This window comes from Acinonyx jubatus, chromosome F2, assembly GCF_027475565.1.
Source record: "Acinonyx jubatus isolate Ajub_Pintada_27869175 chromosome F2, VMU_Ajub_asm_v1.0, whole genome shotgun sequence".
Taxonomy (NCBI): domain Eukaryota; kingdom Metazoa; phylum Chordata; class Mammalia; order Carnivora; family Felidae; genus Acinonyx; species Acinonyx jubatus.
Window position 1 is genome coordinate 5,064,680 of NC_069394.1, and position 26,964 is coordinate 5,091,643.

At 51.1% G+C, this 26,964-nt stretch overlaps 1 protein-coding gene across 4 annotated transcripts in view; it reads left to right on the forward strand.

Moving 5' to 3' along the window:
* The window catches only part of FAM135B (family with sequence similarity 135 member B), a 287,754-nt gene that overhangs the window by 230,068 nt on the left and 30,722 nt on the right, over positions 1 to 26,964 (forward strand). For 2 of the 4 annotated variants that reach the window (XM_027063841.2, XM_027063842.2), the window contains exons 8-11: positions 10,545 to 10,698; positions 13,248 to 13,297; positions 23,503 to 23,658; positions 24,436 to 24,509. In XM_027063841.2, the coding sequence (XP_026919642.1) occupies positions 10,545 to 10,698; positions 13,248 to 13,297; positions 23,503 to 23,658; positions 24,436 to 24,509 (434 nt within the window). Of the gene's footprint in view, positions 1 to 10,544; positions 10,699 to 13,247; positions 13,298 to 14,861; positions 15,585 to 23,502; positions 23,659 to 24,435; positions 24,510 to 26,964 lie in introns of those variants that run through there. The other 2 variants (XM_053208135.1, XM_053208136.1) reach the window with 2 other exon arrangements.

The following is a 26,964-nucleotide window of genomic DNA, read 5'->3' on the forward strand; positions in this document are numbered from 1 at the left end:
GGTGGCCTCTCAGAGCAGCCCGATCTGTTTTCAACGGGGGCCGAGAAAGGGCTCACATTCACTGAGCATCGTCTCCGAGGAGTCGGGAATTGGCAGTGGTCAGGTGTGTGGGCTCTGGAATCAGGCTCACCTCATTCAAGCGACAGCCATACCCTGTTCTGATCATCTGCCTTTGGGACGGGCCATTACCGTGGCTCTGGCCACCTTGCTCTCGGGCATGAGTCTGGGTACTCCATGCATCTCAGATAAGGAGGCTTATGAGGAGACACGTGGGTCTTTGGAAGTTTGCTATCAGAATGTAGAATCCATGTTCAGTGCTGATCTGCTCTGGTCTAGTTCCCAGGTTCCCTACAGAATGAGCCATGTAGAAAGAGTGCACCAGAGGTACCAGGAGGAGAGACAAGGACCGAATCCGCATGACAGACTTCATAGCTCGCAGTAGGAGAGTAATTACGGTTGCTGGGTCGATATCTGCCCCAGTGTTGGCTGAAGGAATTTAATACCTTTCATAATTAAAATCACAAAAGCATAGAATTTTACACCTTTAAGAGACCATAGTGAACATCTCGAGTTTCCAAAACAGAAACAGTTTCAACGGTCACAGTATCCCCCTGAGACTGGGAGTAGCTCATTCTGCAGGTACGTCAGAGTTTGTGGTCTTGGAACCAGCCTCTTGGGGATGGCAGTAGTAATTATTCCACACTTCACGTGCTGTGTGATTAATCCAGCACTTCTGGTGGCCATTATCCCTGTCCTCACTGCCTTGCCCTTGTTTGGGAAGACTTTGATTCTGGTGAATTTGGAATAGTGCCCTGTGGGATGAAAGAGTGTGGCTATGCAGTTTTGGAACCCTGGATTTATCCCTTAGTAGTTCTGGGACCCAGGGCCATTTGTTTTTAATGGGACCCAGGGCCATTTACTTAATCTCTCTGGGCCCGTTCCACTTTTATAAGTTTACATTATGATTTCAACTTTCCCGGAAGGTTTGGAGGACCGAATGCAGCAACTAGTGAGAAGGCAGAGTCGGAGAACAGAGCCTCAGCACGTGCCTCCCCATCTCCCCTTGCCCGGTTCACTGGCACACATTTTGTACCTGTCGTACGTGTCTCTGGGTTCCTGGGAACTGAGTTCTGATGAACGCGATGTGCCTGACCCTCCACGACCACGTCCCACCTGCATCCTGGACTCGTGCGCCTCAGTAGGGTGGCAAGGGTTGTAGTTCCCTGCATTTTATTCATTTGCTCACCCCGCGTCTTTGCTTATGGCGGTTTCTGTGCTTGCTCTCATCCCTTTTCTGCCTAACCATTCGAGATTTAGCTGCAGCATCACCTTTTTCTAGGGCGCCTCCCCTGCTCGCACCCTTCCGCACACTCAGCATCGTACAGTTTCTCCTGGTGTGAGACCTTCCTGCAGTTAGGGGTCTGTGCTCCTGGTTCCTCCAGCCAGAGGGTATTTTCCTCCAGCTGGGCCTCCAGTGTATTCTCATCTCTGGAGCTTAAGTGTTTATAGCATGGCGGTGGGCACCCAGGAGGCACCAAATAGAGAATAACTGGGGTCATGATGATGCACTGAGCCCATTGACTTGGTGAAGAAAAAGAGAAACCCAATGGGACTCTCTGTCATAATGCTTGCCATGTGTAAGTATCCTTCTAGTCAAATAGATCAACAGTATATAGGCATTCACCCAAAATGCATCACAGCCATTGCATTGTAAGATGGTGATGGATTATTCAGGGTCAGTGTATCAAGTTATTTCATTGCTAATGAATTATTACCTTTTGAAGTTCTAAACAGGTCAACAATCTCTTGGTCAAAAGCATAAGAGACTCTTAAAAACTGAGAACAAACTGAGGGTTGATGGGGGTGGGAGGGAGGAGAGGGTGGGTGATGGGTATTGAAGAGGGCATCTTTTGGGATGAGCACTGGGTGTTGTACGGAAACCAATTTGACAATAAATTTCATATATTAAAAAAAAAGAAAAAAATCTTTTGGTCAAACAGTAATTGACCAGTTTACTAAAGAAAATGCCACTAAGTACATTAGTGGGAAGGATTTGTATGGAATTCTTACCTGTAAAATCATTAGACTAACATTGTGTGTGTGTTGTGCTCTGTGGAAGGTAAGGAACTTTCCCTTTTACCCCTAGTCTTGACCCATGAGGGCAGCTTAGTCCCTGTCTGAGGTGTTAGAGCTGGAGAGTAACAAGGGTCAGACTTGACTCCTTGACCCCAGGTCATCCTGTAATGCTAAGCCCACTGAATGTTTATGGGTCTGTGGCTTTGCCCCGCAAGATACAAGTAAAAGAAAATGCATGTCACAGTGATTTGGGGGCAAGCTGAATCAAAACCGTGCCTTTCAAAAAGTGCTGTTTAAAACAGGCTTATAAACAGGAGAGAAAGCAATATTTAGGAATCAGGAATGAAAACGATGACCACTGGTCTCCTCTGGCCCTCTACCCAACACTGACCAACTGTCCCACTTGCTTCCTGTGGTCCTGAGCACCCAGGCGATTGAGGCTGCCACAGCGAGGCAGCATTAACGCAGTGACTGTCACCAGAGGAGATCAGATCTGCTGTCAGGTGTGAGGGCGACTGGGACGTAATACCTTCTTCTCTCCAACTGAGTGCTGAGCCAGTCAGAAAGACAAAGTAATAAGACACGGAGATGAAACTGAAATAGGAGATCATAGGGCCACTTGGGTGGTTCTGTCGGTTGAACCTTTGACTGTGGATGTCGGCTCAGGGCATGAGTTTCATGAATTTGAGCCCCACATCAGGCTCTGAACTGGCAGCATGGAGCCTGCTTGGGATTCTTTCTCTCACTCTGTCTCTTTCTGCTCCTCCCCTGCTCGAACTTTCTGTGTCTCAGAATAAATAAACCAAACCAAAGTAAACTAAACTAGGAGATCATTTGGCTTCCATCATTGACCGAGGGGGCTCCCAGATATTGAACTCTAGAGTGAACTGCTTCCCTGCTCAGGTGCAGTAGTGCTGGACGGATGCAGGCCCCCGGCTGAGCACATCCTCTGCCAGGCCTCCCCCGGGACCGAGGGGGATGGAGACAAGCGCCTCCAAGGGAGGACTTGCTCCCAAGAAAAAGACCAGGAAGCTGCCAGTTTCTTGTCCCAAACTCACCATTTGCCCAATAAATGGGCAGAGAGGATCTGGGGGTGTCACGCAAAGGGGTGTCCCTCCACATACAAGACGCATCGAGAGCGGAGAAGCCATATTCTCACCCACAACATGTGCCTCTGGATCCACTCCGTGGGACCTTGTGCGCAACGCCCCCCACGATGACCCTTCAGAGAGCTCAAGGCAGCTCTTCTGCTTCACCGCGGCCCCCCCTCTTTTCCAGCTCTCGCTTCGGTCAGCCACGTGGCTGGATTGCCCACAGGGCGGCAGTAGCTGGGAGTTGACGCATGCTATCCCGTCCCTGATTCCAAGAGCAGGCGTGTGTAGAACACATCTACAGAGGGAGAGAAACACCAAGCAAAATTTACTTCTTTTATGGACGGAGCCACATAGATCTCTCTGTGGTCACTCGGTGGTCGTGTGGGGGATCCTTTGGCGCTGGAGCGATGTGCGGGTGGAGGGCAGCGAGCATATACGTGTAGAATAGAGAGACGCCTAGACGGGAATGTAACCTAGACCGGGGACTGTCAGGTGCCTCGCTGACCCCCGTGCCTGACCTGCTTCCCTCTCTCCTGCTCAAGGAGCCGTGTGGGATGTCAGTAAGAGGACACTAGGGGCAACGTAGATCAAGTCGTGCTGATGCGAAGTCATCTGTGATTTCTAGATTTCAGCCACTTGTAGTAAGAGGTTCTTATAGTCCAGCCCACAGCTGGTTCCTGCAGTCTTGTGTGTTGGGGCACAAAATCAGGGACTGCTCACCCAGGTAGCGGCCGTCTGTTGCTGACCAGATGAAAGAACAGATAGACAAAGGTGTTTTCCGGGATTCTGGATAGTTGGTTGCAAAGCAAAGACTAGCCCCAAGGGGTTTTGATTCTCTTCAGAATTTACAGAGCTGGGTACCTTTTTAAACCCAGGCTCTAACAGGAATTAGAGGCTCCACTCTTCAGAGCACCTGGGTGGCTCTGTCCGTTAAGCGTCCAACTCTAGATTCTGTCTCAGGTCGTGATCTCGTGGTCCGTGAGTTCGAGCCCCACATCAGGCTCCACGCTGGCAGAGCCTACTTGGGCTTATCCCTCTCTACCTCTCTCTGCCCCTCCCCAGCACTCGATTGCTCTCTCTCTCTCTCTCTCTCTCAAAATAAATAAACTTAAAAAGCAAATACTGGTACATTATTATTAACTAAAATCCCTACTGTATTTAAAAAAAAAAAAAAAAAGGAAGAGGTTTGACTCTCCTGCATCCCAAAGGTGGGGACACAGGCTGACTCTATAAACCTCCCACATCTCAGTTCCAAGAGTAAGGTCAGCATTGCGAGGCTTTCAGTGCCGGCCCGTGTCTGAACTGCTAATCCGCCACTTCCTTGCCGTGAGGCTTGTAGACAGGCTGTTTCCACACTGGGGTTCGGTTTCCCAGTCTACAAGATGGGGGTAAATAATTGCACTAATTTTACAGGCTTGGCATAAGAATGGAATGACTAACACATAGAACACATAATGCGTGACGTGTGCTAGGGCCAAATAATAAACATTAGTGCACTAATGCTATCATAGTTTGCTCCTTGGTTAAAAATAAGATAATAATGAAAAATCCCCTGAATTACCAAGAAGAGGAATCCAGGGACCGAAAACTGGTATGAGGCACACAGCAGGCATCTGATGAACAGTAGCTACTATTAATAGAATTCTAGATTGTGAGGTCTGATGGAGCTTTTGCGTTCCTGTTTCAAATAAGCATCCAGAATATTAAAACCCCATTCCGTTTATGCCTTCTCCCACAACTGCAACACAGAAGATGTACTGATATTTCTGTACAAAAACGTGCCTCACTTTCATGGGCGTGTTTGAATTAAATGAAAAGTTATCCGTGCTTACCCCATGCCGAATGAATATCAGATTGTGTGTGCATCTCATGTAAAGAGTAAGTTGAGTGTGTTTCTATAGGACATAGAGATCCAGAGCATGATTTTTGTGGTAGGGCAGCAAACCCAAATTCCAGTATCAATTCCAGAATTGTGTGAAAACCCATGGTTCTTTTTACTTTTAAAGAAGATGTGGTATATTTATTTATTTTGAGAGAGAGACAGAGAGAGAGAGAGAGAAAGTGAGCACAGGAGGGGCAGAGAGAGACTCAGAGAGAGAGAATCCCGGGCAGGCTCTGTACCTTCAGTGCAGAGCCCGATGTGGGGGGTCAAACTCAGAAACGATAAGATCATGACCTGAGCCAAAATGAAGCATCGGGCGCTTAACCAACTGAACCACCCAGGCGCCCCAAAACCTACGGTTGTAAGGAAGGGGGAGGTGAGAGTGATTTGCACCTTCAATCCAGGCCCGTGTTGCCTTGTCAAGACCCCCAGCGGATGCAACAGCCCTTTTCTCTTTTTCTTTTCTTTTCCTTTTTGTTTTCTTTTTTCTTTTCTTTTCTTTCTTTTTTCTTCTTTTTTTCTTTTCCTTTTCATTTTCTTTTCTTTTTGCTTTTCTTTTTCTTTTCCTTTTTCCTTTCCTTTTCTCTTTTCTTTGCCCCTCCTTCCTTCCTTCCTTCCTTCCTTCCTTCCTTCCTTCCTTCCTTCCTTCCTTCATCCCTCCCTCCCTGTCTCTTTCCCTCTCTCTTTCTCTTTCTCTCTCTCTCTCTCTCTCTCTCTTTCGTCATTGAATTTCTCTCTGCTGTTTCAGGTTCAAAGACAAATGACAAACCGCTTGTACCCTCAGGGGATTCAGGTAGGGTGGTGGGGGGGGGGGATCATTGTGGTCTAAGGAGGTGTGCGCAGGACCCTGGCAGAGGAGGAGCCTGGAGAAGCTTCACAGAGAGAGGACATTTGACCCAAGTCTTGGTGGTGAGTTTCAGGCGGCCAGGGGACAGGCCCTTAAAAGGAGAAAAGCAAAGAGAGCTGTGTTGTGCAACAAGAGGCAGCAGATGAGGTGGAAATGTGGTCGGGGCTTGAAGGCTGTGAATGCCGTAGTCAGGAATTTGAACTTGATCTTGTAGACAGTGGGTAACGCTGTGAACGAACTCGCACACACCAGTGCCACAGGAGGAAGGTAAGACCAGAGGGGTGAGGCCCATGAGGAGGGTGGTTTAATAATTAAAGCAAGCAGCATAGACTCAAACCAGGGCTGACGTGAGAGCGTGGTAGAGACAGAACCTTCGAGACTTTCTTACAGGTTCTAAGGTGAGAACGAGATCTGGAGTCTGGGCGAATGCAAGGCTTTTGTGAATGTTGGGCCAAATGGGTCCACTAAAGATGCCCAAAGGGAAGAGAAGGATTGAGGGGGGCCAGCAAGTTGCTCCTTTTAAGCTGCCTCTTTGACAACAGGCCGCCTATCCAACTGAAGTCTGGAATGGCGATCTAGAGCCCAGGGCAGGATTAGACCTGGCCACGTAAACGGGAGAGGCGTTAATAGGAAGGTCAGAGGTGATGGCAAGCTTGGCTCTCTGTTGGGGAATGAATGAAGGAAGTATAAAGCAAAACTTCCTGACGAACACCTCTTGAGTACTGACCGTAAACCAGGCTCTCAGGTGAGCGCCGAGGCTTTCTTACTATCCCCACCTCTCATCTGAAACGGACGCTTCAGAGGGGAGGGGGTTAGCCTGTCACGCCATTAGCGCGTGGCTGATCGATGACCAAGGCACAGGCCCATTGGACTCCAGATTCTGTGTTCTCATCAAACCATGGTTCAGCAGGGACTCCAGTTGAGTTAAAATCCATTTTTAGGGGGGCACCTGTGTGGCTCAGTCAACTAAGCTTCTGACTTCAGCTCAGGTCATGATCTTGCAGTTTGTGGGTTTGAGCCCCGCGTCGGGCTCGGTGCTGACAGCTCGGAGCCTGGATCCTGCTTCGGATTCTGTGTCTCTCTGTCTCTCTCTGCCCCTCCCCCACTTGCATTCTGTCTTTCTCTCTCTCCCAAAAATAAATAAACACTAAAAAATCCATTTTTAGGTTTCTGAGAGGATCACTGTTGATGTCTAAGCTGCATAATCCGTAGGCGTATCCCTGGGGACCACCGGTGCATCACGAGGGAGCCGAAGGTCCTTTTCACGCCCGCTGACCTTACCCTGGGACGTGGCTCGCGTCCGGATTCTATCGCGATAGTCTTGTTTGATCCTTAACAGCCGCTCGGAGAGGCCGCGTCATGACCGTCCGCTCTTCACCTGCTTTGTGCCTGTGGTGGGGTGGACCCTGGCCCGGAGCTCTCCATCGTGAGTTCACGTGCAGCCTGATGTTCGGCTGGCCCTGCGTGAGGCCTGTGTGTCTTTCCAGACTGTTGGAAAGGACGGTGCTCGAGTGTCCTTTCTTCGTGTGGGGACCCTGTGCCGTTCAGCCGCGCTCCGTGCACTGTCAGTGGAGGTGCACAGGCTCTCCCGCACCGGCTCTGCAGGCCCGGGGGGGCGGCTAGTGGGGCCTTCTGTGTCAGCCCACTCACTTTCTGAGCCTTGTGCCGTTGGCTGTTTTACAGGGGACAAGATTTGTTTTGTTCATAATCGTCTCAGGCCGTGTATTTTATTTCTCTTTGGATTACCATTTTGACTTTATATTATCTGTCATCATATTGAATCAGCCTTCTGAAGATTCCCCAAAGATTACCCAATGTGTCTTTTGAAAAATCCTCATGAGATTGGTATGTGGTTTTAAAAGTCAAAGTCAATATCGGACTTCGAAGATCCCTTGCCTTCAGTAGGTCCTGAAAAGCATTTTCAAAAGGAGGCATCGGTGACAAGGAAATTCGTTGGCAAACAGGTGTCAGGACCAGAAAACGGGATGCTCGGGGCCGCTGGAAGCAAGCAGACTGGGGGCTCATAGCTTCCTGGATCTGACGCCTTTGTTAATCCCCTGTCCGCTTTCATTTCTGCTTAGTCACAGCCACTGCAGGCAGGACTTAAATTAATGCCTCAGTCAAAGCAAGCAGGCCTGATGGAACATCTGTCCTCTGCGAGGCACTGTCTCCAGGACGCATGTGGCACACTGAGAAAGGACTCCCCCACTTAGCACCTGGCCTTGAGAATCATTTCTTCTGCGGGAAGAGTGGGGTGACCTTGAACAAATCATTTGATTCTTTGACCCACAATCTTTTATCTATGAAACAGAAATTGAAGTTCCTACCACTTATTATTTGATCTAATCAGAAAGAGCTTTGAGGCACGGTAAGTGATAAAAGCAAGGAATAGAGAACCGCCCAGAGCCTTTTCCCACATGTGAGTGTGTCTGCGTGTGTTTCCAGGACGCGCATACATAACACACATGTGCACATGTATGTTCGGAAGTCTTCTAGGAAGACCCACAAGAAATTACTGGACTCTGGGGAATGAGGCACTTTAGATTGTTTCTGGAAACACTGAGATTTTTTGCCATATGTATATTCTAATTTTGAAAATCAGAATTAGAGCATCTGCTTTGTATGGTGTTTGCCAAAGACCAAATGAGGTCAAGATCAGGGGAATACCTAGATGCCTTGCGAACGGCGGATTCCTTCTTGCTCCTTGGGTCTGGGGATCCGACACGTGCACTCTGCTACCCACAGGCTCTGCTTGTCTTTCTATAACTGCCCCGACTTCTGATCCTTACAGAATAAGGATGAGAAATGGGGATAATGTGGATTACCTGAGGGCCTAGCTGACTGAATTCTCTGCTTATGAAATGGAAGAGTCTTTTGGTTCCAAACCTCACTGAATGTGTCTCATAAGTTCAAATCCAAAGGGACCTGGTGGCCTCGTAATGCAAAGCCAGGTTTCAGTCGAGGCCCTGGGGAGGGTTCACGGAAGGCCTCTCCAGCGGGTCCTGTGGCACGCTGCCCACATCCCTCCTCGGGCCTGAGTCACTGCTTCTTCACACTGCCAGGGATGTCGGGAGCCTCAACCAAGCCCCTCTCTGGAGGGGCCAGTTGGCCAAGCCCCTCTCTGGAGACCGCTGTGTCTGAGAGAGCTGCTGACCCAGGCCCCACCTCCTCCGCAGGGTCACTCACACTCGATAATGGTCAGTGCATGGGTGCAGTCGTGCAATGCACGGCCCCTACTCTGAGGCCGATGGCCCTGCAGCTCCAGAGCCCCCCGTGGGATGGACTGAGGTCTCCGTTGTCCTGCACGACTCTCTCTGCCCAGTCCTACACTCCCGCAGCATTGCCCCCCGACAGCACACCCGGCACCTCCTGCAGGCACCGCTCTGTCTCAGTCTTTTTGCTAGGGACCTGCCTTACAGCCATCTCAGAGCCAAGGGACAGACGCTGACCGGACGCCTCCATCCCGGTTTCCTGACTTGTAGCACCTTGTGTGACTCACTCATCGTGATGCTGTGATTAGACCCAGTACAATACACCTGTGATTGCCTGCCTTCATGGCACCATTGAGAGTGCAGATGAGTGCTGATGGCCACGGATCCCTATCACACCTGTCCTGTCCCCATGGACCAACTCAGTCCTCCCCGATGGCAGCAAGGAAGGAGACCAAATGAGGCAGGAGGCTGCCACATCTCCCACTCACAAGAGCCTGAAAGGTGGGATTCTACCAACTCGCCGTCTGGAGTTTCTTGCAGCAGGACAGACAGGCAGCAGGGGATCGTGCAGAGCCATTTGTGTCCTTTCATGGCCCCTTGAGCAGTAGATGGACAGGAAGGTCCCACATCCATGGAACTCTCCAGCCCAGTACTCAGCGCCTTCCTCCTCTGTGGACCAAGGTCCTCCCTGGGGCTTCCTTTCTCTGTGTCCAAAGCAAATCCCTCCTGAAATTCGCCCTAAGACACGCTTCTCTCTTGAGTTTGTGCCCAAGTCAGGACTGGCCTGTGTCCTCTCTTCTGTTGTGTCTGGGTCTCCAGGTACATCATGACTTGGCCACCTTGTCCTCATCGCACAAAGCATAGTTGGGTCATTATGCCCGTTTAAGGCTCCCTACGTCTGTGAGCAGATGGCAACGTACGGAGCCTCTGAGGCCGACTTGGGTTCAGTCTCTCACCAAACGCACCTGCCATGTTGTGTATCTAAACCCACAACTACACCCCATCTCACAGCAGTGCATTTTGCTCTCTCTTGGACCACTCTGCCACGCACCAGGAGGGTCTCTACAAATTCCTCATCTCCCTGCGAGAGGAGACCCCTCTGTCTGTCCCCGTCTGCTATGAAGTGCTGTGCAGTGGCCGAGGAACGAGACTTGTGAGTGGGTCCCATTAGGTTATCCCAAACCTTGCAGGTCAGTGCCCTCCTCCTCCTCCTCATTCGTTGTTACTATTACTGTTGTTATTGCCATTATTATTATTGTTGTTGTTGTTTTAATACGAATGCACAAGACAGAGGCTTGGCAGATCTCCGTGTCTTTCCTGCACAGAGAGGCAGGGACTCAAACTCTCCTTTCCCTGGAACCGTGAGCCCCTCCTCGGTTGTTCTCCGAGCCAGCCGCATGGTGGCCCCCAGCTTCTGTCTGTCCCGCCCGCAGGGGAGTTTCTATGTGCCCTCGGAGAACTGCATGCAGCACGCACACAAGTGGCACCGAGAGCTGTGCTTCCTGCTCCTGCACGCCTACCGGGGGCTCCGCGCCTACTTCCAGGTCATCATGAGGGACGTCCCCGAGCTGCCGCACGCGGAGCTGGGTAAGGGGCCGGGCGCGGGGCGCCGCAAGCCGCGGCCGACCTGCCCCTCTTGGGCCGGGCTTGAGAGAGCGGCGTGTTTTGTGAGTGTCGCGGTGGCAGATATGCTCCAGGTATGTGTCGTGTATGTTACCTTGTTCTGGAAGGAGGGAGTCTGGGACATGCACCTGCAGGAAGTCGAGGCAGGAGCCCCCCTCGGTTCACCCACAGGGCACTTACTGAACACCTGCTACGTCCACCGGGCACTGCTGACACCATGTTGACTTGCTTCCTAAGGGAAAATGCCAGTTTATAGCCTTTCTTTTTTAATGAGGCTGCAGTTACAGGATTGCAACTTACAAGAGGGGAAAACAACCCCCCAAATAATACGTGTATTGTTCTGTATTATATACATATATGAATATATACATATATATAATGTACATATTATATTATATTATATACATATATACATATATTTTATATAACATGTAATTTTAATATATATTAGTATATACATATATATTATATACATATATCATGTACATATATAAACATATTTTACATATAACATAATTTTAACAATAATTTTAATGTTTTACATGTTTTATAGAAAATGTAATACCTGTTTCATATTTTCTATTTTGATAATTTTAGTATGTTTTTGTAATCATATATAAAATACGTAACATTTTTATATATAATATATATTTTCTATATTTTGATGTATAACATAATATGTTTATGTATACTTTATAATATAGATATCTAAATATTTGTATATTTGTATATAAATATATGTTATATATGGTTTTAATCTGGACGATTATGGAAACCTCTCAGTAGCCATCATCTTTGGTTTTCTGGGGATGGATTGCCCCGTGCACTTCATCAGACATCATGGACATCCCTGGGCCTGAGTCCCTCTTTGCTGCCAGGTGGTGGAGCTGAGATCAGAGAGGTGCAGTGGCTGCTCAGGGTCACACGCAGCAGTGCACGGCAGGACTAAGACAAGAGCTCCTGCAGTGGCTCCTGGGGCAGGGTCCCTTCTATCATCCCTCTCATTGACAGCAGGTGACACAGTGTGATTCTGCTGTCCGTCCTCTGCTGAGGACCCTTTGCTTCCAGGACAGAGGCCAGGTCTTTAGCCTGGTTCAGGGTTAAGAACAGTCCTGCTGGGGTTCCTCAGTTTCCCCACTTACACCCCTAGACCTACGGAGCCGGTCTTGGCTTTGGAGGTATTTATGGCCTCATACGTTGTCCGTTACTGCACTGCACACACCACACGAGAGTGACATCCTATTTGCCTGTTTCTCATCCCCACCAGATGTGGGGTCTTGGAGAGCAGAGGCCCCCTCAGATGCCCCCTCTGTGCCCCCCCAGGCACAGATCCCTCGTACACAGTGCCTGGCCTGCAGGGTGAAGGAGTCGGTACAGGGCGGTTGATGAATGGTGGTGCCATGTTCCCATCTGGGCTTACCAGCTCTGACCCCCTACACAAGTCAGGCACTACTCTGAATCATGCAGTAGCAACATCGAATTTTTCTCCGGTTCAGATGTTATACACACCATAAAAGCATGCACAGAACCAGAGACAGCTTACGTAACCCAAAGGGAAAATGGAGATTGTACACGGACAGTTGACTTGTTGTTTTAACTTTTTGCCCAAAGGAACTGGGTTTATTTGCTCACTCATTCACCATCATGTTTTTACCAAGCCTCTACTATGTGCCAGATGCCCCGGACACAGTCATGTTCAATATGACAAAAGTCTGCTGTGCCTGGTGGGACTCACAGACCTGAGGAAGGTGCTGGATGGGGGCAGGGGGATAAGGCATGTGCTTATCAGGACATCAGTGAGGATCCGGAGGTGTTGATGGATTGGTCCCACTCATCTGGGCAGCAAGGCTTTAAAGGGACCTGATGCCGTGCCCAAGTGCAAACCCCTGACCACGTGTCATAGAACTAGGGGAGAGTCCTAGTACAGGCAGATGCAAGCATTAAATCACCACTGGCCGGAGGCCAGAGGTTCCTGCTGATCAGAGGTGAGATCGCCAGCTCCTCTGTGGGTGGCAGGGAAGGTCGTGATGACCCTCAGTGTCAGAGTCAGTGGTCTGGGTTCAGCTCTGCTGCTCCACTTCTCTGTGCTTCCCAGCATTCACCTGGCTGATGGAGATCCAAACCCAGGCCCCACATGCGTCACACACACGGATGCATGTACATCCACACCTGTAGGCACATACCTGCAGAAGTCCAGAAGAATGTGGGATCGCTCTGAACCCCACAAAGTGCTGTGTGAATGTGGGGGCCTTCTATTCCTCAGAAAGGCATCCCTGAGATGCTGTTGACCTTTATCTAGTATGAGGTCACCGGGCTCCAAATCAGGTTTCTCCTTTTTATAAATATGACCCCGTTAGGCAATTAGAAGAGAAAGAGGGAGAGTCCTCAGGCCGTGTGTTTCTTTCTGGGACTCAAACGCCAACCTGAATGTATGCTTCTTTATTGTAGTTAGCAACTGCAGCTTTTCAGCGTGTGTCCATTTTATTGTGCATCTTTTTGTTTTTTCTTCCTAGAGTCCCTTGCTGTTGAGGAAACGCTTTCTCAGCTGTGCTCCGAGCTACAGGTAATTAGAAAACTGGTCCTGTGGGTCCGAAGGGCAGTCGCGGTACAGGGCCAACATGGGTGCTGGCTTGATGTAGAAGTCGGAGATGAAGACACGGGGCACGTATGCTCCCTCTAGACCTGCACCTCCTCTACCCCCTCACCCTTTGTTCTAAGTGTCACTAGACCTCTAGCTCTCTGCGAGAGGCTTTGGGAGAAAAGAAACCAGTTAACAGGTCTCTGTCCCTGGAGCTGACGCTACATCTGTTTGTCGATTACTCATCCATTTAACAGAACGTATTAACGACTAACTGTGTGCCTCTCCCGGAGGGTGATGGAGACTTTGCGCCTGTGCCCAGATGGCCTCAGCCACGGCTGGGGGCTAGTAGCACGATGATACTGACGATGGAAACAATTGCATTTGCCAAGGGTTCATCAGGCATGCATCGAGACTATGTGCTGAATATAGGCACTTGGCTAATGCATGCTGTTGTTACCTGCGATCCCTGGAATACTTTCACATCCCGTTGTGTTGGGTGGCCTAGGTGCATACTGCACACTGTCCTTCTAGAGCGAGAGGCAAATTAAGATGGAACCAAGGCTGGCAGCTCGGGGTTGGTGACACTTTAGTCAGTGCTAGAAGCTGGGCTCAAAAGACCATCTCATTGCAAAGTGATGCCCCTGTCTCGTAGACCAGTGTTTTCAACCCTTGCCGCACAGCAGAAACACACTTGGAACTTGAAAGATGTGCCTTTGCCCGGGTCCAGCCTGAACCGGTGGAGACAGAGGATGAGGGAGTGGATTTCAGGTATTTGTATTCATTAAACGCTCCCCGGAGCAGTCAAAACCACAATGAGACATCACCTCACTCCTGTTAGAGTGGCTGTTACCCAAAAGACAAGAGCTGTCAAGTGCTGTCGAGGATGAGGAGGAAAGGGAAGCCTCGTGCACTGTTGGTGGGGATAAAAACTGGAGCAGTCACCGTGGAAAACACTGTGGAGGTTCTCCAGACATTTAAGACGGCAGCTATCATAGGATCCAACAGTTTCGCTACCGAGTAAACATCCAAGGATGTAATCACCATCCCGAAGAGACGTCTGCACGCCAGCATCCACTGAAGCGTTATTCACGATAGCAAAGGCCTGGAAACAACCTGGGTGTTCATGTGCGGATGAATGGGTAAAGAAAACGTGGTCTATCTCTGCAGTGGAATACTATTCAGCCATAAGAAGCAAATCCTGCCATTTGTGACAATGTGGATGAATCTTTTTTTTTTTTTTAATTTTTTTTTCAACATTTATTTATTTTTGGGACAGAGAGAGACAGAGCATGAACGGGGGAGGGGCAGAGAGAGAGGGAGACACAGACTCGGAAACAGGCTCCAGGCTCTGAGCCATCAGCCCAGAGCCTGACGCGGGGCTCGAACTCCTGGACCGTGAGATCGTGACCTGGCTGAAGACGGACGCTTAACCGACTGCGCTACCCAGGCGCCCCAGGATGAATCTTTTTTTAAGTGTATTTATTTATTTTGAGAGAGAGGGCGGGACAGAGAGGGGGAGAGAGAGTGCGCGCAGAGAGGGGAGAGAGAGAGAGAGAGCAGAGACAGAGAGAATCCCAAGCAGTCTCCACACTGACAGCACGGAGCCCGATGTGGGGCTCAAATTCATGAACCGTGAGATCGTGATCTGAACCGAAACCAAGAGTCAGCCCTGCCCGACCGACTGAGCAATTCAGGTGCTCCACAACGTGGATGGATCTCGAGGACATCATGCTAAGTGCAGTGAGTCGGGCGGAGAGAGACCGATCATGTATGATCTCACTTACCTGTGAAACCTAAAACAAAAACCCGAGTCCTAGGAACAGAGCACAGCTCGGCGGTTGCCAGAGGAAGGGGGAGATGGGGGATGGTGGTCAAGAGGTACAGACTTCCTGTTAGAAAATGAGTAGGTTCTGGGAGTGTAATACACGGTGTGGAGACTGAAGGTGACAGGCCTGCTCTGTGTGCTTGAAAGTTACTGCGAGGGTAGATCTGAAGTGCTCTCATCAAAGAGGGGAAGCGTGGTAAGCAGGTCAAGTGACAATGTGTTAACTAACCCGATTGCGGTGATCACTTCACAGTGTATGCATTTATCAAATCGTGATGCGGTACACTTGGAATGCCCAATGTTCTATGTCAGTTATTTCCCAGTAAAACTAGAAGAAAACAATTCGAAAGGAAGAGCTCCCCAGATGAGTCTCCTGTGCCACCAGGGTTGAGAGCCCCTGGTCTAAAGCACGTCATAAAGTCAGCAAAACACTTCCTCCCGGTGGTAAGGCAGAGCACAGAGGTCGTGCTGCGTGCTGGGGTGTGGAAGGGTCTAGAAAGGAAGGGCCATATGCTGGGGGCCCTGAGGAAAGGTGGGGCTTAGGTGTCACGGTCAGCAAGGAGTCACATCGCAGGCGCTGCTCCTGATACAGGTGGGGACACGTGAGGGACACAAGAAGTCTGCTTAGAGAGTGTGGAAGGGAAAGATGTGGCTGGCAAGGGACCTGGATGCCACCACGAGGAGCATACACCCCCTAAACGTGGAGGTGATGAAGGCGGTGCACCAGAGGGACGGCAAAGCGGTCCACCGGGCGGAAGACAGCAGGGGCCGCTGCTCTCCCCTTCCCCTGAGTGAATCCAGGGTTGGCGGCACCTTGGAAAGGTCCACAGGCTTCCAGGCCCAAGTCCAGGCTCCAGCCCTTCCTTGCGTCAGCTGCGTGATCCTGCTCCTGCGATTTAAGATCTCTACGGGCCTCGGATTCCTGTGCGTGTGTCTTGCTTGTTGTGAGGGGCCCAGGAAAGAGCTCACGAGAGGACCCTGCGAGTGCCCGGCCCAGGGGTCTGCCGAGCGGAGAAAACTGGGGAGTCTCAGCTCCGCCCCTTGTGGCGTCCCAAGGAGGCACAATCTGCGAATTACCGAACGCTTGGTTCTAGTTTTAGAAAACGCAGCCGTGCACGGCTGTTCGTCACCCCGCCGACCGTCTCTCCTCCCACTGCCAGCGCGGTGTGCAGTCAGAGCTGGGGTGTCCCGTGCGTTCTCCACTGGTGGCCGTGCCTGTGTCGCTCCGGTTCCCAGACAGCCAGCATTTCCCGAGTGTGCGCTCTGAGGCAGGTGCAGGTTAAGCGCTTGTGGTGTGCAGCCTCCCCCTGTAACCGCTGGGACTCTGCCTTCTTTTTTTTTTTTTTAAAAAAAGGTTTATTTATTTATTCTGAGAGAGACAGAGAGAGGGGAGAAGGGGAGGGGCAGAGAGAGAATCCCAAGCAGGCTCTGCACTGGCAGCACAGAGCCCGACACGGGGCTGGAACTCACGAACCGTGAGATCGTGACCTGAGCTGAAATCAAGAGTCAGACGCTTAACCGGCGGAGCCACCCGGGCACCCGGAGACTTTGCCTTTATAGAAGCACTCGGCCAGGGCACCCAGTAAGTGGTGGAGGGAGATGGGGTGCCCGGTCCCGGGCTGTGCAGCGCCCGGCCCTCTGCCTCAGTTTCCTGCCGTGCTCCTCTCCTCAGGGTGACCTCACTAGGTGCCGGGTGGATGGGGGGCTGTGGCCGTGACCCGGAGTCATGACACGCTGCAGAAGTGGCCCCGTCCACGCCAGGGAGCCCTGGCTTTGAACTCCACACCTACTAACCGTGCGACTTTAGACAAGTTGCTTACGCTTTATGGGCCTTGATTTTCTCATCTGTGAAGTGGAGACACAATCACTTGGTTTTGATTAACCTCCTTTTCTCCGAGTCGCAAGCTCTCACGCTGGCGGGCTGCGGGCTGCTATTCTGTGTGCGTTTCCTCCGTTGACGGACAAGGCGGTTCTCCAGCGTGGGCGATCCTGTTTTTCTCAGCGGATGAAGCATCAGGGCTCAGCTCACAGAGGACGGGTTGTTCGCCCAGAGTCACAGCACTTGGCAGAGCAGGGTCAGGCGCCGGCCGCAGAGGCGCTGGAGCCCTCCCCGCCTCCTCCACGACGCCCTCCTGGGAAGCAGAATCATCGTTTGCAAACCATGGAGGTGGAGCTTGTGGGGCATCCCCATGCGGCCCTGGCGGGCGGCAGATGCACAAAAAGCCAACCATCCTGTTTGCTACAATCATCACGCGACCTCGCTTGTCACTTCCCTGGCCATAAAGTAGGGTCTGGCACCACACGTGCCCAGCAGGGCATGTGGTTCAAAGGCCGTGCTCCGCTTGTCCCCGTGACCACAGGGGGTCAGTGTTTCCGCGAACTACCCGGGAGAGTTGGCTCAGGAGTGCCGATTCGTTTCAGCAAACATTTTGTGAGTCCCCCAGGACTCACCAGGCCCTGCACTAGGCCCTGAGGACTCAGCGGGGATCCCCTTCCCTGGGGGACCCACAGCCTAAGGAAGTGACTTGGTCACTCTCAAACCTCCAGTGCCTGGAAGGGCTCATTTGTGGAATGAACGGGTGTACTCATGAATTGCAGGAATGCTACATGCTACCAAAGGTGACCCTGGTCACGCTGGTCCCAGCAAGTGACCCTGGAGCAGCTGTGGTCACCCCAAGGCTGTTGGCTCGTCTCCAGGAGGAGGCGGGAGTCAGCACGCTCATTCACCGGCTCAGCAACCCCTGAGCGTCGCCACCAGGGAGGGTCAGTGGTCAGAGGCCACTTCTGCCGGACCGCACGGCACAATCCTGAGGATGTGGGCTGGCTGTCCAGTTTGGCCAGGCCATGTCCCCTCTGGGTGACTGCTTTATCGCGTGTACAGGACCGTTCTCAGGGCGAAATGAGCTCACATATGCACACGGTTCCATTGCCACTTGTTGGCTCTGTCCCGATAGACCCTGCATGCTGGTGGAGGCTGCAGATACGGACACAGACGTGTGTGTTTGTGGGACTTCATGAGGATGTGTCACTAGCTAAATTGCTGTGGGGAGACAGATACTAGTGGACCCCAGAGCATAGGCTGTGTGGGAGAAAGCCTCATGGTGTCCAGTAAGAGGACAATCTGGGCAATGGAGGTGAAACAGAGAGCCTCAGGGCCAAGGCCAGGATTATGCATCAGTGAATGGGGCTCCCAGAAGGGGAGCCAGTGGGGCGACTGAGGCTCCGTCGGGGAGCCTGGGCTAACGATGAAGGAGCCTGCGTGCCCTGCATGGTGAAGAGCTTGGATTAATCCCCAGGCCATAGGGAGCTATGCAGGAAGGTGACAAGTTCATTGGGGACCATGTGGAGGAGGCGAGAAGGAGAGCGGGCCTTGGGGCAGGAAGGGTGGCTAATCACATTTACAGCTAAAGCCAGTGACAACACAGGCTCGTGTAGACTGGACGCTGGCTCCCACCTGTGACACACTGGGCACTCCCTCCCAGCAGCCCTGAAAATGCAGGGGGACGCACAGACCTGTCCCCATTCATTTTGTCACAGCGGCACCAAAGGGTGGCCACCACCAAGGGGTGGGCTCAGTGCCTGGCCCCAAGGCGGTCTGCAACCCACTGCTATATTGACGTATCTGGTCCCTGTGATGGTTCGGGTGAGAGCCGGGCTGCCGCTGAGTCTGTCTCATGAACAGCCAGTGGGTTGCCTTCCTCCTTTGGCGCCGGACCCCTGGTTTTGAGTGATGGTGTGGCTGCGGGCTTAATTTTGTAGAGAGCAATCAAAGTAGCCCACTGATGTAAGGGTGTGGCTGGGTGAGGGGAAGGGAAGCAGGGACTGGGGGTGGGCTTCAGCTACAGAGCTGCCCTAGTGCTGGCGGCAGAAGAAACCAAGCCCCCTCCCCGACTCCCCAAAAGGGTGCTCACAGCCCAGCAAGTATTCAGAGGCAGGACGTCGCCACCTAGTGGTCAGTCACACCAAGTAGAGAGGTGTCCCTCAAAGGGGATGGATGGAGGTGGGGGCTGGCGGGGAATCTTTTCCAGTGATTTACCAAAAGTTGAAAACATAGAGTTCTGTAGTCATGGAGCAGTTCACATATATCTTTATGCCATGTGAATCGTATAACATTTATTAGGCGCCTACTGTGTGCCGGCCACTTTGCTCGTTGTTGGCAATACAGTGATGGGGACACTTTCCCGGGGCTAGCAGCCTGGCCAGAAAGATTTGTTCAGAAGCTGCCAGTAAGGTCAGGGCTCCACCGGGAGGTGTAGGATGAGGGGCTCCTGGCTCTCTGAGAGGCTAACCACGAAGGAGTCCGTGTGTGTGCCCAGCGGCAGGGAGGGAACAGTCACACACGCTGATGTCCTTGCTGTGCATCCTGATCCGGGAAGGGATGGGGCGTGCTCTCTACCCACACGGCAAGGTTCTAGTGATATTGAGCCACATGCTTTGGTACAACAGACATGCTCACCGTATGCTGATTATCTACCTGAAAGCAATTGCCAGCTTTCTTTAAGAATTCAGAAGGACTGGGTTTCCTTTCATACAAAGGACTCTTTCTCGTTTGCCGCTGTAGACTTCTAGGAGACCTTAAATTGTTGAACGGTCTTTCCTCAAGCTGTACCCTCCTAGCAGGAAATACTAAAAATAAGTTATCAGGTATAAATGAACAGCTACCAGTTGAGGTGGCCTGGGTTTTTCTTGTGTTGTTTACTTAATTGTGTGGAATTTTTTTTTTTTTTTTTTTTTTTTTTTGCCAGTTGCCTTGCCAGAGGGTTTTTTTTTGTTTTGTTTTGTTTTTTTAATTATTTCACTTAGGCCTGAATACATCTTTGTGATGTGGGTCAAAACAATGACCCCACTGATAAGGATGTTACAAGATTTCTTACTGAATCCTTGCTTTGGTCTGTAGGTTTGGGCACGTAGGTTTCATTAGCCCAGTCACCTAGCAGAGAAACGAAAGCTAGAGAGAGTGACTGTCCCCTGTGATCACGGCGACTTCTCCCGTGGCCAGCCACAGTCTCTGGCACGGTTACTTTTCAACACGAACTCTGGAGGGCACCTCACAGCTCTGATTATTTAGAGCCAGGGAGTGACAGAGCTCAGCCAGTGGAAGGTCTTTTGAGTACCATCCGTTTCGGTCTCCAGTTTTAGAATTTCTCAAACTTGATATGCTTAAGAAATAGCTGGGAATCTTTTTGTTTGTTTGTTTTCTGGAAATCTTGCTAAACACAGATTCTGATTTGATCTGGGCTGGGGCAGGAGATTGTACCTTTATAAGATTTTCCAGGAGATGTCAGTGCAGGTACGACCCCCCTCTGCCATGCTGTGAGGCCGGGCACAGAGGCTGATCCCCTCAGCCTGGGCTTCCCTTCCCCAGAGGACCTCCCAAGCTGCACTCCCCCCCCCCAGAACTGAGGAGTGGGGCTTTGGCAGTAATGACCAGCATGCCCTCAAGGCCCCCTCCCCTCGAATAATGTGGGAACTGTTCACAGACCCAGAGGGACCCGGCCACGTTGTATGATCACTCTGACGACAGGGGCCTCTTCTGTAAGTGCAAAGCTCTGGGTGTCAGAGAACCTGGTTAGTTCAGGGAAGGTACAGAGGCTTTTATTTACCTTGAGAACACAACACAGCTATCACTTCCTCCAGGAAGCCTCCCTGACCCTTCTGCAGTACTCAGTACATATCTCTTCCACAGCACTTAATAGGTATATTATAACTTTCTAAATGATTGACTGTCACGGGGCCATCTGCCTCTTCCAGGACTGGCTGTATTCATCTGTGGCTCCCCCAAGCTCCGCACACCCCTGGCACATAACAGTCACTCAATAAACCGGGGGTGCGAGAGTGAACAAAGGTGCATGGTTAGAACCCAGGTGAGCGGCAGGGGTGAGTGGTGGAGCGTTCCTCAGGCAGCTTCACCCGCAGCAGCGTGGGGCCCAGTTGCCTCCTTGTTCGCGTGAAGGGCCTCTCCTCGGTCTTGTGTGAGAAGCCCCTCCATGCCCATCATCTGTAATGACACAGGCCCAGGCATCTGTGAGAGGGAGGAGAGTCCTCTTGTGGCCTAATTAGAAGCTTCCTTAACCTTCTCTGGAGCCCTTTCTGTAATCAACCAGAGGAAAAAATAATTCTCCCAAAGACACGTTCAATGACTGGCTTTGCTTTCTCGCTTTTTCGCTGTGGCAGCCGAGCTCGGGGTTCACGCTGTGTTTCCTGCTTCCACTGCGGTGAGAGTGGGAGAGCCATGGCTGGGAGGTCTGGTTACCGAGGCCTGGGGTGCCTCTTACTTATGCAGAGTCACCAGATTGTTCAGTAAAGAGTGACTAGATCCCCACTGCTCGTCCACCAGCACGTAGTTATTGGGAATACAGAGAAGGCTGAGTCTCACGGCGCAGGCAAAGGAGGGCTGTAGGAACCACGTGTGGCCACGGGTGCCATGAGCGTGGTCTGTGCGAGGTCAAGTAGGCTTCAGGAGAGCGAGGTTTTACTTACCCTTGAGCAGGTAGATGTTTCTAAAGAATCATCGGGAACAAGGGGGAGCGCATTGGCTCCTTGAACAGTTCTCTGGTGGGGAACAGACAAGTCCAAAGTGACGAAGGGAGGGAGAAGGGAGCTGGCTGATGAAAGGAGGTCCTCGGGGTGGATGTGCTGTCTGGTCAGAGCCTGGCACGTGGGTGTAGCCGGGTGTGTTCGGGCCACGGGAAGCGGGACAGTGTGGCCGGGGCAGCGTGTGCCCCGGGCCAGAAGGGAAGGGAGCCGTGGTGTCAGGGGTGAAACAGTGCCGAGCGCTGATGCACGTGTTTGGTGCTCATTAGCGAGGGGAAGTGGGGAAGAGGGGCCACTCCTGGTTCCACCCGAAGACCTCACATTCCAGCCTAGAGGATTCCCAGGGGCTGACCATGTCCCCCGCTCTCCCCAGCCCAGTGTTCACTTTTCCGCTTCTGAACGGCGTTGGCCACCGACGGTGGGGCTGAACCAAGAATGGACAGTGCCCGTTCGGCCCTTGCCTCCTAACAGAGCCGCTGCGGGAAGTAAGCTTCCCATCAGAAGAAAGTGGGGCCGTTCTCCCACTTGGGAGTTTTGCAGCTGGTGTATTCATCAAAAAGTGACCTTTCCTGTGGGAAGAAGCAGCTCAGAGATGGCTTCAGTTGGTTGACACCCTGTATCTAGAAGCCAGCCCTTAATTATAAACTAATGATACCTAAAGAATTAAGCTTGCTGGATTCAAAACTCCTCCCTGCCTCCTTTTCTTCCTCTTAGATAGATGCCTCACTCCAGCCACCTGCCTTCCTCTGGCATCAGCCTTTAGTCCAAGGAAAGCAAAAGGCACTTCACTGTTATGAGCAAGGCTTCGAACTTCCTTTTCCTATTGTTACGGCATCCACTGAGTGCTCACTTGCTTTGCACGCCCATTTCACAGATGAAGAAGCTGAGGCCCAGGGCAAAGAAGGATGGTAGAGATGGGCTTGAAGTGGCTGTGGTTATGTGTCCCTGATGCATCGCCCATGATAGAGAGATCCCCAACCCTCCCCATGGTTAACTCTCCTCTGCTCAGTGAGGCTCCCTGCAAGCAGAGACCTTCTCTCGTTTGTCTTTGTGGCCCTGTTCGTTCCAAACATATGCCTGGGACATGGAAGATGCACATCTAGTGCTTGTGGAACCCATGGTGAGGCCTAGAAGTCAGTGTCAGGCCTTGACACCTGGCTTCTGCCTCTCCTCGGAGACCTGATCTCCCCTCTCCAGAACCAAAGTGCCCCCTTCCCCTGTAGCAGGTGGCCTCCCAGTTCTACACTCAAACTGTCCAAAGTTCCCATAAAGGCTGTAGGCTTCTTCAAGTTGTAGTTAAGGCCACCCGTGATCCCCCATAAGGTATTTAGAGCAATGGCGGGAGGACGGTGGAGGGCTGTTGGGCACCCGCCCCCCTTTTGGGAATTACCTAGACTAGTCGGCGCCCTGAGGCTACAAAGACGTAAGCACTTCTCAGGAAGCATCCTCAATGCCTCCTGTGTAAAGGCAGCTTGGTGCTATGGGTCTGTGGTTAGACAGCCGAGCCACTGATTCCCAGCTCTGTGTGACCTTGGCTGTGCTACTGTAGTCCTCTGATTCTCGTTTTCTTTTTCTGTGCGGTGACGTACAATACCAGACGGTAATGGTAGGGATGGAGTGGGGAAGTGCCTAGGGTTCTACCTGCCAAACAGTGGCCATGAAGAACTGGAGTCCGTAGAGAGTACAGAGGACGGAACTCAGGATGCAATGCGATACAGAATCCAGAGAAAGGAGCGACGCACTAAAAGCAGAGGGGTCTTCCAAGAGGAAGACTGCAGGAGCTCCATGGGGAAGAGGTTCTTTACTACCCCCTTTTTGGCCTCTCCAGGTGTTGAACAATCCAGAGAAGATCGCTGAGCAGATAAGTAAGGATCTCGCCTGGCTCACCTCCCACCTGATGGCTCTCTGGACCCAGTTCCTAGACACGGTGACTCTGCACTCCCAGGTGACCACTTACCTCAGCCAGGAACATCACACCTTGAGGGTAAGGTGTCCAATGGTACACAATCTCTAATCATGCGCGCGGGGGATCCCTTGAGGAAGCTTGACGACAGTTAGTTTGTTGGGCAGGACGGGAATTGGGGTTGACTTCCATAGTCAGTGCTGGTCCTGAGTGCTGGTCCTGACCCCACCACCAGCTCGCAGGGAGGCTTTATGAACTTGTTCAGGCTCGGAAACTGTTGCCTCCACCGTTTATGAGACCCTGCCTTGGCTACCGGATGATAACAGAGCCTGCCTTGAGGGGTGTGGCGAGTGCTTAGAAAAGTGTTTTCAAATGTAAGATCTTATTCTTTGCCACCAGTTCAGGTGCATACGGATAGGTCCTAATGCATAGTAGCTGTTGGTTGGTCTCCTCATTTACAGCAAGAGAACCAAATATCTGGGTCCACAAAGCACTTGGTGGACACACTTCCATGACTGGCTTTGCAAATTCTGTTTCGTCTGCACTTACTTATGGTCACAGTCTTCGAGTGTCTTATATTCTAGTAGAAGAAATGCAACCTGAATAAGAACATGACAGAAAGCAATGCAGGAACAGATTCATAAACATGCATTCAACTGTGTCCGTAAGCCAGCTTTGGGCTAAGAGCCGCAAGTGAGAGAGGGTAGCTGTGGAAGTATTTGTTTCAGACCCCCTGGGTGGGGGGCTCAGCTGTCCTCAGTACATGCCACTTAACCTCCGTGAGCCCTAGTTCCCTCTGAAAAATCAAGGTCGTGCCCACCCAACGAGTTAAATTGTTTACATTATCTTATTCCTCAGGTCCGAAGGTTTTCTGAGGCCTTCTTTTATATGGAGCACCAAAAAGTTGCAGTCCTGACCTTTCAGGAAAATCTGTAAGTAACCAATTGCATGCCCGCGTCACACTGTAAAAGTAGCCACCCGAGACATTCTTATCCAAAGGTACTTCTTCCCTCATCTCCGCCTGCAAAGGAGAGAAGTCTAGCCACCTTTGCACATTCAGGCTGCCTTTTGTCTGCAGGCAAGAGAGTCAGACAAATTGCAGAGGCGGGATCTAGCAGGTGGCAGAGAAGGTCAGTAGCCAAAGTTTTCTTTCGTTGAGTGTTATTATGGTTCTATAGACAGAATCAAGACTTCCCAGGTCCCTGAAGACATCTGTGCTGAGTCTTTGTGAAATGAATGAGAAGTAGGTGGTGTGGCCACAAGCAATGTCAGAAAAAACACAGAACTAGCTGGAGACTTCGCAGGAGCTTCTAAACGCACTTAGCATAAGAATGAAGACCAAACTGCCTCATTAGGAGGGCTGATGAATTTCTAAGTCTGCCTTCCTCCCAAATTAAAGAAAAAATGAAAACCATACAAGAAAAATCAGAGGGTTAAGGAGAAATGAGGTCATTGTCTCCTAGATCTCCCTGGTGGGGAGGGACAGATGGGTTCCCCCAAGATGTGTTGGCCTTTGCCACACAGGAATAAATGTGGATGGAATGATGTTTGAAATGGCACAGTAGATCCAGCAGGAAAAACATTATGGGTCCGCCTCCCACGCAAGACAGATCTGAAGACCTTTTCGTCCCCCATGTTGACAACCCTCTCTCGCTTCTTTCCACACTTAATCCTGGTGGAAAGTAGACCAGCATTTACAGTTTACCTCGCGGAGCCTGAAAGCGCCAAGGGAGACACACCTGGGGTTAAAATAGCTTGTCTAGAAACACATACGACCTCTCGCTCGCTCACGCGTTTCTTCATCCCATCCAGCTCTTGGCCAGGACGGGCTGAAGGGCCGTTCTCAAACTAAAATCAGAAGGCGTTAACCTGACAAATGTAAACATAACATGGAGGGCCGCTGAGCAAAAAGGCTGCGAGTCAGGACTGTTGTAGGAATCTGCTTCCTGACTCCCGCCGCAACAGGCGAACCCTAGGTGGTTGGGCCATGCTGTGGTCCCAGGGGGTGTAAGTCCACGTGGAAGGAACAGACACAAGGGCCATTTTGTGGAAATGCCAATTTCCACATCTGCTGTACCAAGTACAGAGGATGTAACATTCGGCCGACCTGGGTTCAAAATCCTGTTCCTCTCTTGACCTACGGCAGGTCCTTGACAAAGTCATTTTTTTTGTTGATTTTTTTTTTTTCTCTTACTGTCCCCTAGTCTTTGTTTCCTTGAAACAGGCAGGATAATGGTTGTAGAACATCCACGCCCATGGAACACACTGTTCAAGCCACAGACTCGACTCACAGAATGTTAGGTGATGACTAATATGTTACACAATCGTCTCTTGTGCCCGCGGGCACTGGGGACACCACAGGGAACAAAGTAAAGACTCTGTCCTTAGGGTCCCTCATTCTAGGGCAGAAACAGGCAAGATGTAAGTTGTGTCATTTCAGGTAGCGACAAGTAAAGAGAAACAAGTCAAGGTGAGGACACAGAACATGAGGAGAAAGGATGCGGCCAGCGTCCTCATACACGGTGAAGGACTAGCTCTCAGAGAAACAAAACCCAAAACTCGGGTCTCTAGTGTTTGCTGATTTTCACTGTGTGAACGCTGGCACCGTGGTCACTTTCAAGCTGCCACTATGTGTTTTTTGCTTGTTTGTTTCAAATTTTTGTTTAGATTCTGATTAACAAACAGCGTAATATTGGTTTCGGGTATAGAATGTAGTGGTCTGTCACTTATGTACAACACCCAGGGCTCATCACAAGTACCCGCCTTTTTTTAGTGTTTATTTATTTATGTTGAGAGAGAGAGAGAGAGTGTGTGTGTGTGTGCACGTGTGAACGGGGTTGGAGCAGAGAGAGAGGGAGACACAGAATCCAAAGCAGGCTCCAAGCTCTGAGCTGTCAGCACAGAGCCCGAAGTCAGGCTCAAACTCAGGCACCGTGAGATCATGACCTAGGCCGAAGTTGGATGCTTAATGGACTGAGCCACGCAGGCGCCCCCAGGAGGAAGTAAACTTCTTATTAGGTCATTAAGAGTAAGACGCACAGAACAGAAAGGGCATTTTATGTCGGGAACCGAGAACCTTCCTGGAGGAAAGGCACAGAATTTCCGCTCACATCGAGGCAGTGAGTGGGTGAGCAGGGTGAGCAGGTTCGCACGGGCGGGGTCCAGCCACCTGGGGCTCCGAGCTGCAGAGGGAAGGTGTGCCTAGGAGTCAGAAGCGTCCCTCCAAATCAGGATGGACAAGTGGCCAGACGAGGTGGAACCCATGTGTCCAGACCCATCTCGTTCAAGCTCAGACTAGATTGTGTCTCTCAAACAGCGGGTCACAGACATTTAGGAAGATGTGACATCCACGTAGTGGATTTGGAACAGCACTTTTTAAATGAAGTA